Source organism: Syngnathus scovelli, chromosome 12, assembly GCF_024217435.2.
Source record: "Syngnathus scovelli strain Florida chromosome 12, RoL_Ssco_1.2, whole genome shotgun sequence".
Classification (NCBI taxonomy): Eukaryota; Metazoa; Chordata; class Actinopteri; order Syngnathiformes; family Syngnathidae; genus Syngnathus; species Syngnathus scovelli.
Genome location: NC_090858.1, coordinates 4,538,332 through 4,550,265, shown reverse-complemented (window position 1 = coordinate 4,550,265; position 11,934 = coordinate 4,538,332). Strand labels below are relative to the sequence as shown.

The 11,934-nt window shown below is 43.8% G+C and overlaps 2 protein-coding genes across 2 annotated transcripts; both read left to right on the top strand.

The window, feature by feature from the left end:
* The first annotated feature begins 744 nt into the window (after positions 1–744).
* Positions 745–3,344, top strand: hmx3a (H6 family homeobox 3a). The gene is made up of 2 exons (XM_049736069.2): positions 745–1,377; positions 2,085–3,344. Exons 1-2 carry the CDS (start codon positions 1,056–1,058, stop codon positions 2,735–2,737), a joined length of 975 nt encoding a protein of 324 aa, XP_049592026.1. The 5' UTR covers positions 745–1,055; the 3' UTR covers positions 2,738–3,344.
* A 4,133-nt stretch (positions 3,345–7,477) lies between these two features.
* hmx2 (H6 family homeobox 2) lies at positions 7,478–11,694 on the top strand. Its single transcript, XM_049736070.2, has 2 exons — positions 7,478–8,133; positions 10,663–11,694. The coding sequence occupies exons 1-2, from the start codon at positions 7,827–7,829 to the stop codon at positions 11,202–11,204; spliced, it is 849 nt and encodes a 282-aa protein (XP_049592027.1). The 5' UTR covers positions 7,478–7,826; the 3' UTR covers positions 11,205–11,694.
* Positions 11,695–11,934: the final 240 nt, after the last annotated feature.

The window sequence follows — 11,934 nt, the reverse complement described above, 5'->3', positions numbered from 1 at the left end:
AAAAATCAATGGATTATTAATATGAATCTAATCGGCCTTTAGTGCAACTCAGTAAAAGTGGGTGGCCATTTTTTTAATTTGGACAAACTCAACTATTTTAAGGACGAGTAGCATAATCTACAGTATTTTACTTACATTAAATAGTTTTTTTTTTAATTCAAATTCATAAATTCTAATATTTTTTTAGCCTATTACTCACTGTTGCACTTAATGAAAATACAGCATTTGAGCGGTTGGGTGAATTAAAATTAAGTGTCCACTAACCAGTCACAATACAGGAACACCTGCACCATATTCTGCCTTTACAAACGTCAACAATAAACCCTAAACAAAAAATATACATCACTTTTTTAAATTCATGTTTTTGTTATTACTGTTGTATTTGCATTTTTAACATTTTGACCCTCTCGTAAGGTAACATTTCTCATTTAAGCCGCCATAATAGTGAAGTTAACGCCTCTCTGCCATTGCCAATCAAAACGGATCATTATCATTCTAAAGAATGCACACTTTGGATGGTTCCGCTGTACCTAATGAAGTGACCAGTGAGTGTTTTGCGTTGAGCAGTAAACCTTCTTCCATGTTGGCGTTAACAGCCTGCTGCTCATTTGCTGCCTAACGGGACTTTATGAGAGCAATAACAGGGGGGGGACACACACGCGCGCCGCGTGCACGCGCACGTATGCACGCACACCCTGCAGCCAAAGAGGGGAGGATGTCCTCTCTCTCTCTCTCCCTCCCTCCCTCTTTCTCTCCTCCCTCCTCAAAGTCTCTGCCTTAATCCCATTTGCCATTGTGCGAGCGCAATCGCCTGTACTTTCCGCATTTAACTTGGATGACATTTTTATTTTGTCATTAGCATCACGCGCCTCTGCACAGCGGCTCGCAGTTCGGCGTTCGAGCCCCGGGATGATCCATCTGGTACGCCTGCGCACGCTCCCGCTGCCCCCGCACCACCTTCCGTCTCTCTAGTTTGATTTCACCGCCAAGCAAAAGCAAAGCAACACAAAAAAAAAAAAAAAAAACGAGACAACACAAAACAAGCCTCTGCCGCCATGCCCGAGACCACGCAGGAGGCTCCGGCCAAAGACTCGCCCTTCTTCATCAAGAACCTGCTCAACTGCGACAGCAAGCCGCCCAGCAAGCCCAAGCTACCGCCGCCGCTGCTGCTGCATTCGTCGACGGCGCTGGCAGCCCAGCGGGCGGCCCTAGAGGCTGCCGGAGGCTTTTCCCTGTCGCAGATGGCCGACTTCGGCTTCCCTCGATTCGAGCTGCCGGCGCAGCGCTTCACTCTGCCCGCACACTACCTGGAGCGCACCTCGGCCTGGTGGTACCCCTACGCGCTCAACTCCTCCGCGCACATCCACAGAAGTGAAGGTAAGAAGACAGAAGGGAAGATTAGATAAAATAGAAAAGATTAGATAAAATAGATAAGAGAGCCATCTGCCTCCATCAAGGTATTCAAAATATGATTACATCAATTCCTATATTTGTTCTATATTCAGGGTAATTCAGCTTCAAGTAATCAGAAAATGTAAAATTGGCACTAGACTGTTGCTGTTTAATGTTTTTTTTTTTTTCATGTTTTCCCAAAAAGTTGGAAAAAAATATACAAGGCAATGCGATTTAGGAGCGTGTTCATACAGTGCAAAAAATATATATTGCAAACGCTATTTTGAAATTGAAAAGTGGACCTCCATCAGAACATTGCTGCATTATCATATTGCTAATATTAATAAGTTGGTGATAATGAAACGCGTCTGCTTGGACCACCTGCCTTTAGCGTCTGTTTTGGGGTTGAAAGGTGTCGGCAAAGGCATTTTTGGGAACAAGTTTTTAAGTCAGGATGATTAAAATATTTGCTAAGATTAATAGCGAAGTGAATAAAAGTTTATTTGGCACCATAATAAGAATATATTTTGCAGCCATTGTGTGTTTCGGACTGCGTGTTTATCTGGCTCGTTTCCATCACTTGGTGATTAAAGTCTTGTTTGTACAGTAATTAAATCTATAAAATGTGATCTAAATGAATTTTTAAAAAAACTTCCCGGCATTAACTCCGCCGTGACTATTCCCGCATGCAGCCGCTGCAGAGAAGCTGCCAACCAGGGACTCGTCCCCGACATCGGGCACGGACCGGGACTCTCCGGAGCTGCTGCTCAAGTCCGAACCTGAGACCAAAGACGACAACGACGACGACGACGAGCGCGCGGCCAGTAAAAGCGGCGACGAGATCATCCTGGAGGAAAGCGACTCGGACGAGGCCAAGAAGGACGAGCTGGACGACTGGAAGAAGCGCGACGACGACGGCGGCGGTGGCGACAAGAAGCCGTGCCGCAAGAAGAAGACCCGCACCGTGTTCTCTCGCAGCCAAGTCTTCCAGCTGGAGTCCACTTTCGACATGAAGCGCTACCTGAGCAGCTCGGAGCGCGCCGGCCTGGCCGCTTCGCTGCACCTGACCGAGACGCAGGTGAAGATCTGGTTCCAAAACCGGCGCAACAAGTGGAAGCGGCAGCTGGCGGCCGAGCTGGAGGCGGCCAACCTGAGCCACGCCGCCGCGCAGAGGATCGTGCGGGTGCCCATCCTCTACCACGAGAACTCGGCGGCGGCGGAGGGCGCGGCGGGCGCCGCCCCGCCCAGCGTGCCCGCCAGTCAGCCGCTGCTCACCTTCCCGCACCCGGGCGTCTACTACTCGCACCCCATCGTCACCTCCGTGCCGCTCCTCAGACCCGTGTGAAAAAAACAAACAAACCCGAGGATAAAAAACAAACAAAAAACAAACAAAATATTTTTATACTCGATAAAGAAACACGCAAGAAAAACACTGAAAGGCCTGCAGGGACCTCTAAGGGTTTACATGTGATCCGACAATTCAACCACATTATTATTATGATTATTATTATTATTATTCTCATCATCTCAGGAGTACCTGCTAACACTGCCTAAAGAGTGTCTATTTTTTTATTTCTTCAATATTTAGTTGTTGTTTAGAGTCCAAAATAAGTCTTGTTCATAAAACACTATGTTTTTTTTCGTTTGTTCTCATCATGTGCAATACATCATTCCAAACAATAATATTTTGTACATTTGACTTGATTTGTTCTGACAAAGAGCTCGTGACGGGTGACAATCAAGACACTCCCAACTGTACATGACTGTGATTGTTGATTTGTGTCATTAGGGTTAGTTTTTAATTTTCATGTATAAAGTTGTAAATGTATATATTTAATTAACAATGAGACTGGCGATTTTTGTTTTGTTTCTTTGTACAGAAAAAACACATCGTTTCTTTTGATATTGTATTGATGAATCACGTGGTGAAATAAATGGAAGATATTCCCTTATATATCTCCCCCATTATTTTTCATTTCCACATTGCTGCGCTAGGGATGTTTTATTATAATTCCCTTCAATTTTTCATAATGGGCAGGTGGATTGTAGAAAAAAAAACATTTTGCATATTAAGGTCCCTTCAATTAGATGCGTAATTACCACCATATTGTCAAAATAATCGCCTATAATGTAGTCACAAGAGAGGGCATTACTGTGCGTGTGTGCGTGTGTGTGCGTGTGTGTGTGTGTATTGACTGTGTTGCACATCTACGTTTATTCAGCAGAACATCTTTATTCTTAACAAATAAAAATAGATAAAAAAATATATCCATATTAGAAAGATTTTATTGTTATTATTATTATTGGAATGATTCCAACCACATTTGCAGTTGATGATGAAACACAAAAATGTTGAAGAGCATGTCTAATATTTCAAAGTATATAAGAGATGAATTATTGAGCTGCTACTTTGTAACACACATGATCCTACAAGTGTCATCGGACACTTGATGCCACGAAACAGCAGCCAACGAACTCCTTGTATGCGCGCGTGCGTGGTACGTGCGTGTGTGTTCGTTTGTGTATGTGTGAATAATTTAAGAAACTCATGCAATTCAGGCCAAAAACATTCATAATGTTATTTTATCTTGCAATTTAATTTATTCTATTTCAAAGAAAATAATTTTATATTTTACTGCAGTTTGTTTTTTTATGCAAGACAACTGTCTTGCATAAACAGTTACTTTCATATTCAATCAGCCAGACATGCCAACTTAGCTTTTTTTAAAATGAATTTGTTAACAATATTCTTATGAATGCAAATAAGCATTTCATCCCGTTTTAATTATCCAACTTTTTATTTTAATTAAACTATTCTTAAATAAATAATCAAAAGCAGAAATCCCGACTATAGCTATATTGACCAACTATATAAAACAATAATCATAATTCTATGAAAGGCCATCATACGGTATAGTCAATGAATCGACGTGCAGACGCAAAATGTTGCACTGTCCCTTTAAGATGAAGATGGCGTGCTTGCGTGTCATACTTCAACTCAAGTATTGTCCATTTGGCGTGGACATCTGTAGACTGCAACCTATTAATGACCCCACTAATAATGCTCCAAACGACTCAGTCTGCCGCGCATGATGACCTCATCAACAGACAATATGCTCTCTCCGATCCGATCGTCGCCATCATCATTGCTATCGATGTGCACCTTTAGCGCGCACGCCACGCACACTCCGCAAATGAATGGATTAAAGAGCCCGCATTATTCCTTTCCTCTGGCGCGCGTGCACACACGGAGGGCAACGCCTATCGACCGTTCACGTCTGCATGCATGCATGCGTGCACATTGCGGGCGTTATGTCAGACCAGCGGGCGCAACTCTGATGACCTTGACGTGGGCGCATAAATTGGAAATAAAATTACCACTCGATAATACCCCCCCCCCACACACACACACACACAAAATCCTATTAATGTACTTGATCGGATATTTGGGGGGAATTTAAGTCGTATTGATAATTTTTAGAGCAGCCGAAGCTTTTGTTGGAGAGATGTTTGCAATTATGTTGGCTGTAAAGTTAACATATTCTTGTTGAAATGAAGTTGATGCGATTTATTACATTGATGCAAACTACACATTTGAATTCACCATCGTGCAAAATGTCAGACGCTGTCAGTATTTTGCCTCAAACAAGCGTGCGTAATTGCGAACGCCACGTGGATTTACGCACAAAAATAAGAGGTGATCTATCCCTTCTTCTCCGCGCACGCTCATTATAAACATATAGCGGGTGCGCGCGCGCACGCGGCCTTGTTTGCACCCAACTCGCCACGTGATGGAAGGCGAACATCCGATTTTCATCAAGGTTCCATTAAGTGAAACATAGGTTGCGAGGTCGCGTCTGATTGGAACAGTTTAAATTTTAATTGTGTTTTTAATTTGACATATAGTTGCCGTGAAGAATGACATCGGCGCGCCGCAGGGAGGGAGGGAGGGAGGAAGGCGTGGAGCGGGTTGGGCGGGGGGGGGTATAGAGGAGGCGTTTGGCGGTCGATTTTCTTAATTTCTCCCCTAGGAATTGATGAGTCTATCAGGGCAGTAGATTGGAAAGCCATTAAAAGTCAATGGTTAGCTTGTTAATTGGAACTTGATGGATAGGAGCCCTTGGATAGGCGGTGCTGATCCAATCTTCCTGACTTTGTGTTTTCCAATAAATTACCCAGTTCATTTCCACACTCACATTACATAAATGGTGCACCTCCGGGGCTCCGCTTGCATTTACAACTCTCTCTCACACCCACACGAGGAAGGGAAGGGGGGGGGGGGAGAAAAAAGAAAAGAGCAGGGCCCCTTTCTTTCTTGAATGAAAATCGAAACTTAATCAACGTTTATACTTAGAAAATTTATCGATATCATTTTCTCGGGTAATTTCCTTTTTCTTGATGCCGGACAAGTCATCGATCATAATCCACGCGTGTTGTTTAATATTTAGCGAGGCTTGATTTCCACATCAAAGTGCGCCATAACTTCATCTGCCCCAGCTTCCTTCCTCCAAATAAGGATGCTCTTGTTCGCTTGTTGCGGTAGGTAAAAGCTGGCAAGACGCCACCCATCATCATGATGGAGAGCCAGCAATGGGGTGGGGGGGCATGAAGAGGGGTGGAGCTGCGTGGTCCCTAACGTTTGCCCCCACCCCACCCATAAAACATGAGCAGCATGACAACATATACGTCCTACGTTTATCTCCAGGTTGAAATAATCTCACTTTGCACAATTGGGGCTTATTTCAATCTTTGCACTCAAATTAAAAATTCTACCGGTACTATCCAATCAAATTCAATACAGGAGCGAAAGAATTACACTTGATGTGAAACAATCCAACAACTTTGCCCTAAGAATGCCCCCACTAGCTTCATGCTAACATACAATGGAAAATGCCATTGGTGAGCTTGCATTTAGCACCGATAGTTGCTGTTTCTATCGGCAATTGATATCGGAACACAAACAGTGGGGCAGCACATGTAGACAGTCAATGTAACAATACTCACGGGACTATTATTGCATCTTATTGATTCACTGAGGATAGTGGTGACTCTACTTAAAGACTGGGAGGGTTGCATTAATCATTTTAATAGTTCTGTTGTACCTTAGCGTGATTTTTTTGAATGGCGCTAAAATATTCTTATGCTACAGCGAAAGCTACTTCATTGAGGTTCATTAAGTCTAGTCTTGTCTGATGGATAAAGTCATTTACCGCCATCTTGCGGCATCTATAGGCAATTACAAAAGTTTTGACTTTTTTTTTGGGATTGTTATGATATGCCGTTAAATCCTAATCCTGATAATCAACACAGTTCTGACATCACCAGAATCACCTGCCGGTCTTACCTTGGCCCATCCTTGCCCTCCAGCCTGGCCTGATGCATTCATGTTGTAAGTGAAGGCTACTGACACCATGATTAAAGGCGGCCATTTGTAATGTGTCTGGGCCCCCCTTAGAAGCAAGTCAAACAGGCATCATGTGGCCATTGCAGCCCTGCAGCTGTCCCGCCAACACCACAGTGATGCGTGATGATGGGTGGGGTGGGGGCAACCCCCCCCTCCCCCTACAGACAGGCACAGCTCACCTCTATTCCCACCAATCAATTAATCAATTAACCAGCACTCCAAGGCAGATTAGCATGTTAACAATCAAATGAATTCTTAAATGCTGATAATGACTCACGTGACACAAACGAGCATGTGGGGCACACGTTTAACAAGCGATCGGGTGATAATATACCGAAAACAAATAGTGAAAAAAGTATTTGGAGCGAGCTACGTCATACAAATTTGGAATAAATTCCAAAGGAAGGAATTTGTCAGGTTCTAGCCATAGAGCAAAGGAATTTTTCAGGTTTTAGCCAAGGAGCAAAGGGCATTTTTTTTTCCAGTTGTGGATATTCCACCAGGGTTTCAGCAAAGTTCCCCAAAAAGAAAATTAATAAATTAAAACGACGGGGACGGCTGGGTGGGGGGGGGGGGGTGCACCAGAAACGAAACGTAATCCATTCAAGAGTGAGTGGTGTCACATGTTCGTTCGGGCAAAAAGTGGAAGCATTGTTTCCTCTCTCTCTGTTTTAAAATGAGCGGACCGGTAATGGCTTGCGGGATTGGCCCAGGAGGAGCTTACCTTCATGCAAATGAGCTCCACGCCAGCCTCGGCGCCTCCGAGGAGGAGCAGGAGGAGGAGGAGGAGGACCTGCCAAAGCACTCACGTTCCTCAACGGCGCGGCGCACGGACAAAAAAACATCTCCAACTCCACTTCAATGTAAAAGCCCCCCGCGCCATTAAGCGGACAAAAGACGTCCTGTGCGCGCGTGTTTTTGTTTTATTTCTTTTTCCCCACCGCTCCTCTCTTTTCTTGTCGTTGTCGTCATTATAACGGAATAAGGCGAGACAAGAGAGCCCCGAGTCGCTAAGTGTTATGAGGCGACGATGAGTAGCGCAGAAGACAGCGGGAGCAAGGGCTCGACGGGGCCCGTTTCCAGCTTCACCATCCGCTCCATTCTTGGCACGCCGCCGTCCGAGGAGCCCCCAACTCCGGCCACGCACCCGCCGCCGTCACGCTCCGGAGCCAAGGAGCTCGCCAAGGGACTAGTGGCAGCGCGGAGGAGGACGCTGTCCGTGTCCTCCGAGGAGGAGTGCAGCGGCGGGGAGGACTCGGCGGATTGCTTCTGCACCGAGCCGCCCCACGGACACGGGTGTGGACAAAACCGGCAGCATAACGCCCTCTCCTGCTTAGGTGAATATACACGCTCGTAATTTGAAATATTTTTAAAAAAATTGAACGATTATTGTGGTTGCGCGTGCCACCTGTTTCTAATATTTTGCTGACCAAACCGAGCTGCCACTTTATTAGGCACAGCCAAACAATCCAAGGAGAATCCATTACAAGAGGTGCACCTCAAATTAGCATTTTAAATATAAAAATTCTCTGTTTCCATGCTATAAATTCTTTATATTAATAAATATACATTTTTGGTGGTCACCTTATTTAGCTGCGCGGTGAGGATTTAATAGGGACACAATCCAACGAGACACAATAAAAGAGCTGTATCAGAAAATGTGCATTTTCATACTTAGTGGACTGCTATTAATTCACTTATATTCAATAACAGAAAATTAATTCAAGCATGTCGGTCATTTTATTTAGCTGCACGGTGACCCTGCTATTTATTCTGTAGCGTTTAATTATTAAGGATGATTAATTTAATTCTGGTGTTTCGGGCAATTTATTTATCTACAAAGTGACACTAGTGTAAAATACAGTACTCAGTTTTGATAATATTAATTCGGGGTTTGTTGAGTGTTTTTGCTAAACTTATTTAGGTGCATGATGGCACATTATAATATAATCGGATCTAACACAGAAATATTACCTGTACAAAGATGACGCTCAGTTTTGATGTTAATTTAATTATATTTTTTTGCAAATTATGGACTTCGCTGAGAGTTGCTATATTTATATTTTGGTTATTTTACTATAGCTGCACGAGGACACTAACTGTTAAATATGCCTTGACAATTAAATGCTAATGTCACTTCAGACATCTCCTCTCCCCATATGAAGCCATTAGGCAACCAAAGCATCAGAAATATCTCTGAATCATTGCTACTCACTTCTCTTATTTTTTTTATTGTCTGGCACTGTGGTTATTATTATGAGGTTGATTTAATTTGTTTTGTTAACGTGCCTCTTCTTTTCCTTGCATTTATATAATTAAATCCAAGTAAAACAAGTCAGGCTTTTAATTGCATTGGGCTGTAATTGAATTTCACGGGGTGACACTCGTGAAGCCCCGCAAGGTTTCATCCTCGGCCTCATCACAGTGGTGCTGAAAATAACGAGCTGCACTCGCTCGCTCTTATTTCAAATGTAATTGAGGCGGCTAATTGATGGGACGTGTTTGCAGCGTGCGTCGTCAATTGGGCGTTAAATGGCGCTCAGAGGCTGCGTGTGAGTGCGTGCGCGCGTGTGAGAGGGCAGATTAATACAGACAAGTTGAGAATTGTTGATTTAAAAAAAAAAAGAAGAAAAAAAAGGGGGGGTGGGAAGTCACATTCGATTTAGCGCACGAGAGCACTGCACTCCACTCCACTCACTCCCTGCAAGTTAAAGCAATTACGCGCGCGCATAAAATGACGTTAATGACGCTCGTGCGTAAAAGGCGCGTTGATAAAGCTTGGTGGTCTTGCAGGTCGCGCCATGAGCAATGTTGATTTTTAAAAAAAAGTTCGTGGATTTAGTGCACACGTGAAGCCAATGGCGTCACTGGTCAAGCTCCATCCACCATGCTTTGGTGTTATTTTATTGCCCTGCTAAGTCACTGCGGTCTGCTGACTGCCTTTTTATATTGTAGGTGGTCCAAAATGAAAAGCTAAAGGTGATAAAGTCAAATTGTGGAAAGCACTTTATTAGAAGAGATTAGCTTACAGCTGCCTCTTTAATGGATACCAAGATCAGGAATTCTAAGAGTAAAGAATAAAAAAAAAAAAAAAAAGGGAACCTGAACTTGAGGGATTTTGATGAAATGATACTATATTTTATTCTGAAAAGCTGAATGTTGTGGACTAAATAGAACACAAGACTTCGGATAATTCCACTCGGTAGTAAATTTTGAATTGTTTGAATAGGTAGGCTAAGTAATTTTTGTTTGTTTGCATAAATAATAATTTTGTGTGGTCTCTTACTATATGAAGCATTTTCGTAAGTCCTCGGGTTTAAATGGGTCAATCATGAGTAGAAGCAGGAAGAAATTTTTTGGAAATCTCTCATCAATTTCAGAATTTTCCTGCAAAACGTTTGGACTGTAGAAGGTACTCTCCAAGATATTCCGAACGAGCTGAAGAGTTTGAACGAGGAACGATTATTTTATTTTCTGTATTAAAGATGTCGGAGCTAAAAGGCAATTTCAACCTCACCTTCACTTTGTACTTACGACTAAAGTTTTTCCTTGTTGGGTGTAGAATAATATGTTTTACTTTTATGGGGAGGTGTATCAGAAAAGTTCCAGGACTGTTGTCACTTAAGATATATTTCAAATCCCATGGGGGTATAGTGTAGCATAGTGACGTTTTTATCGGCCAGGAACTGTCAGATGCTGCAGGATGTATTTGTAGATGTGCTGGTTGATCATTTGGCCAACACTGAAGGAGAAAACCTGTAGTTTGGGTTTGAAATATATCTTTTGTGACACCAGTTCAGAGAATAGATTACTTTTTGCAGTGTTCCTTGTGTATTGACTCTACTGTGCCCTTGGTGGTCCCGCAGGTCCCACCAAGGGGCTCCTGTCCGCCAACGAGGGACTGTCGAGGCGGCCGCCCCTCCTGCGCGACTACAACAAGGAGGAGGAGCAAGAGCGAGCCTTGCTGTCCCCCCTGTCGGAGGAGCGGCAGTCGGACACGGCCGACAAGCACCCGCAGGGTTCCTCGGCCAAGAAAAAGACACGCACGGTGTTCTCCCGCAGCCAGGTCTACCAGCTGGAGTCCACCTTCGACATGAAGCGCTACCTGAGCAGCTCGGAGCGCGCCTGCCTGGCGTCCAGCTTGCAGCTGACCGAGACGCAGGTCAAGACGTGGTTTCAGAACCGCAGGAACAAATGGAAGCGGCAGCTCTCTGCCGAGCTGGAGGCGGCCAACATGGCGCACGCTTCGGCGCAGACTCTGGTGGGCATGCCGCTGGTTTTCCGGGAGAACTCGTTGCTGCGCGTCCCGGTGCCGCGCTCCATCGCCTTCCCCACGCCGCTCTACTACCCCGGGAGCAACCTGCCCGCTCTGCCTTTATACAACCTGTACAATAAGGTCGACTACTGATTCTGATAGCCCCGCGGGGGTGTCCAAACTTCTTCCTCCGAGGGTCACTCCGATATTAATTTATTAAACACGTTAAAGCCAAGCCAGCACCAAATTGTTTATATAATAAAAAAAACAGCTTTCTGTTTAAGGCCTGGCTAATGGATGCAAATGCCCCCGGGCTGCAGTTTGGACACCACCGCTAGCCTGTTTCTCGATTGTATGAGGCATTCATATGCAGTAAATTTCATGAGAAAGTAACCAAGCTTCCTTACATTTATGAAATACACCATGTGTATTATTAATTATACTCATTTTCTACCTTTTATTTCAATTTGACCCTCCACTTTAGTTTTCACATCACACGAAAATAAAGTTTATTTAATTCCTTATCATTATATTATTTTTAATGATTAAAAACACAATTCTTCCATTTAGGGAACACAAATGTAATTGTTTTTATTGTAATTTAGCGCCAGGAATAACCTCATTCAATAAAATTTTCTATTTCAAGCCAAATCGGGTGCATTTGTTTTATTTTTTTATGCTGACCAGAGTCACCAGACGGGAGCAGAGAGATCATTTTCGACAACAAATAGCAAAAGAATGCGTAGACAGCTGAGATTCAAATCCAGAACTTCGTGACGCGTCGTTGAAATGAAGTCTACTAGCCACGGTCTACCTTAAAAGTTGACATTCCTTTTTAAGGCCCTGCATCCGCTGCCAACTTGGAGTGGATTTTACGATTGTA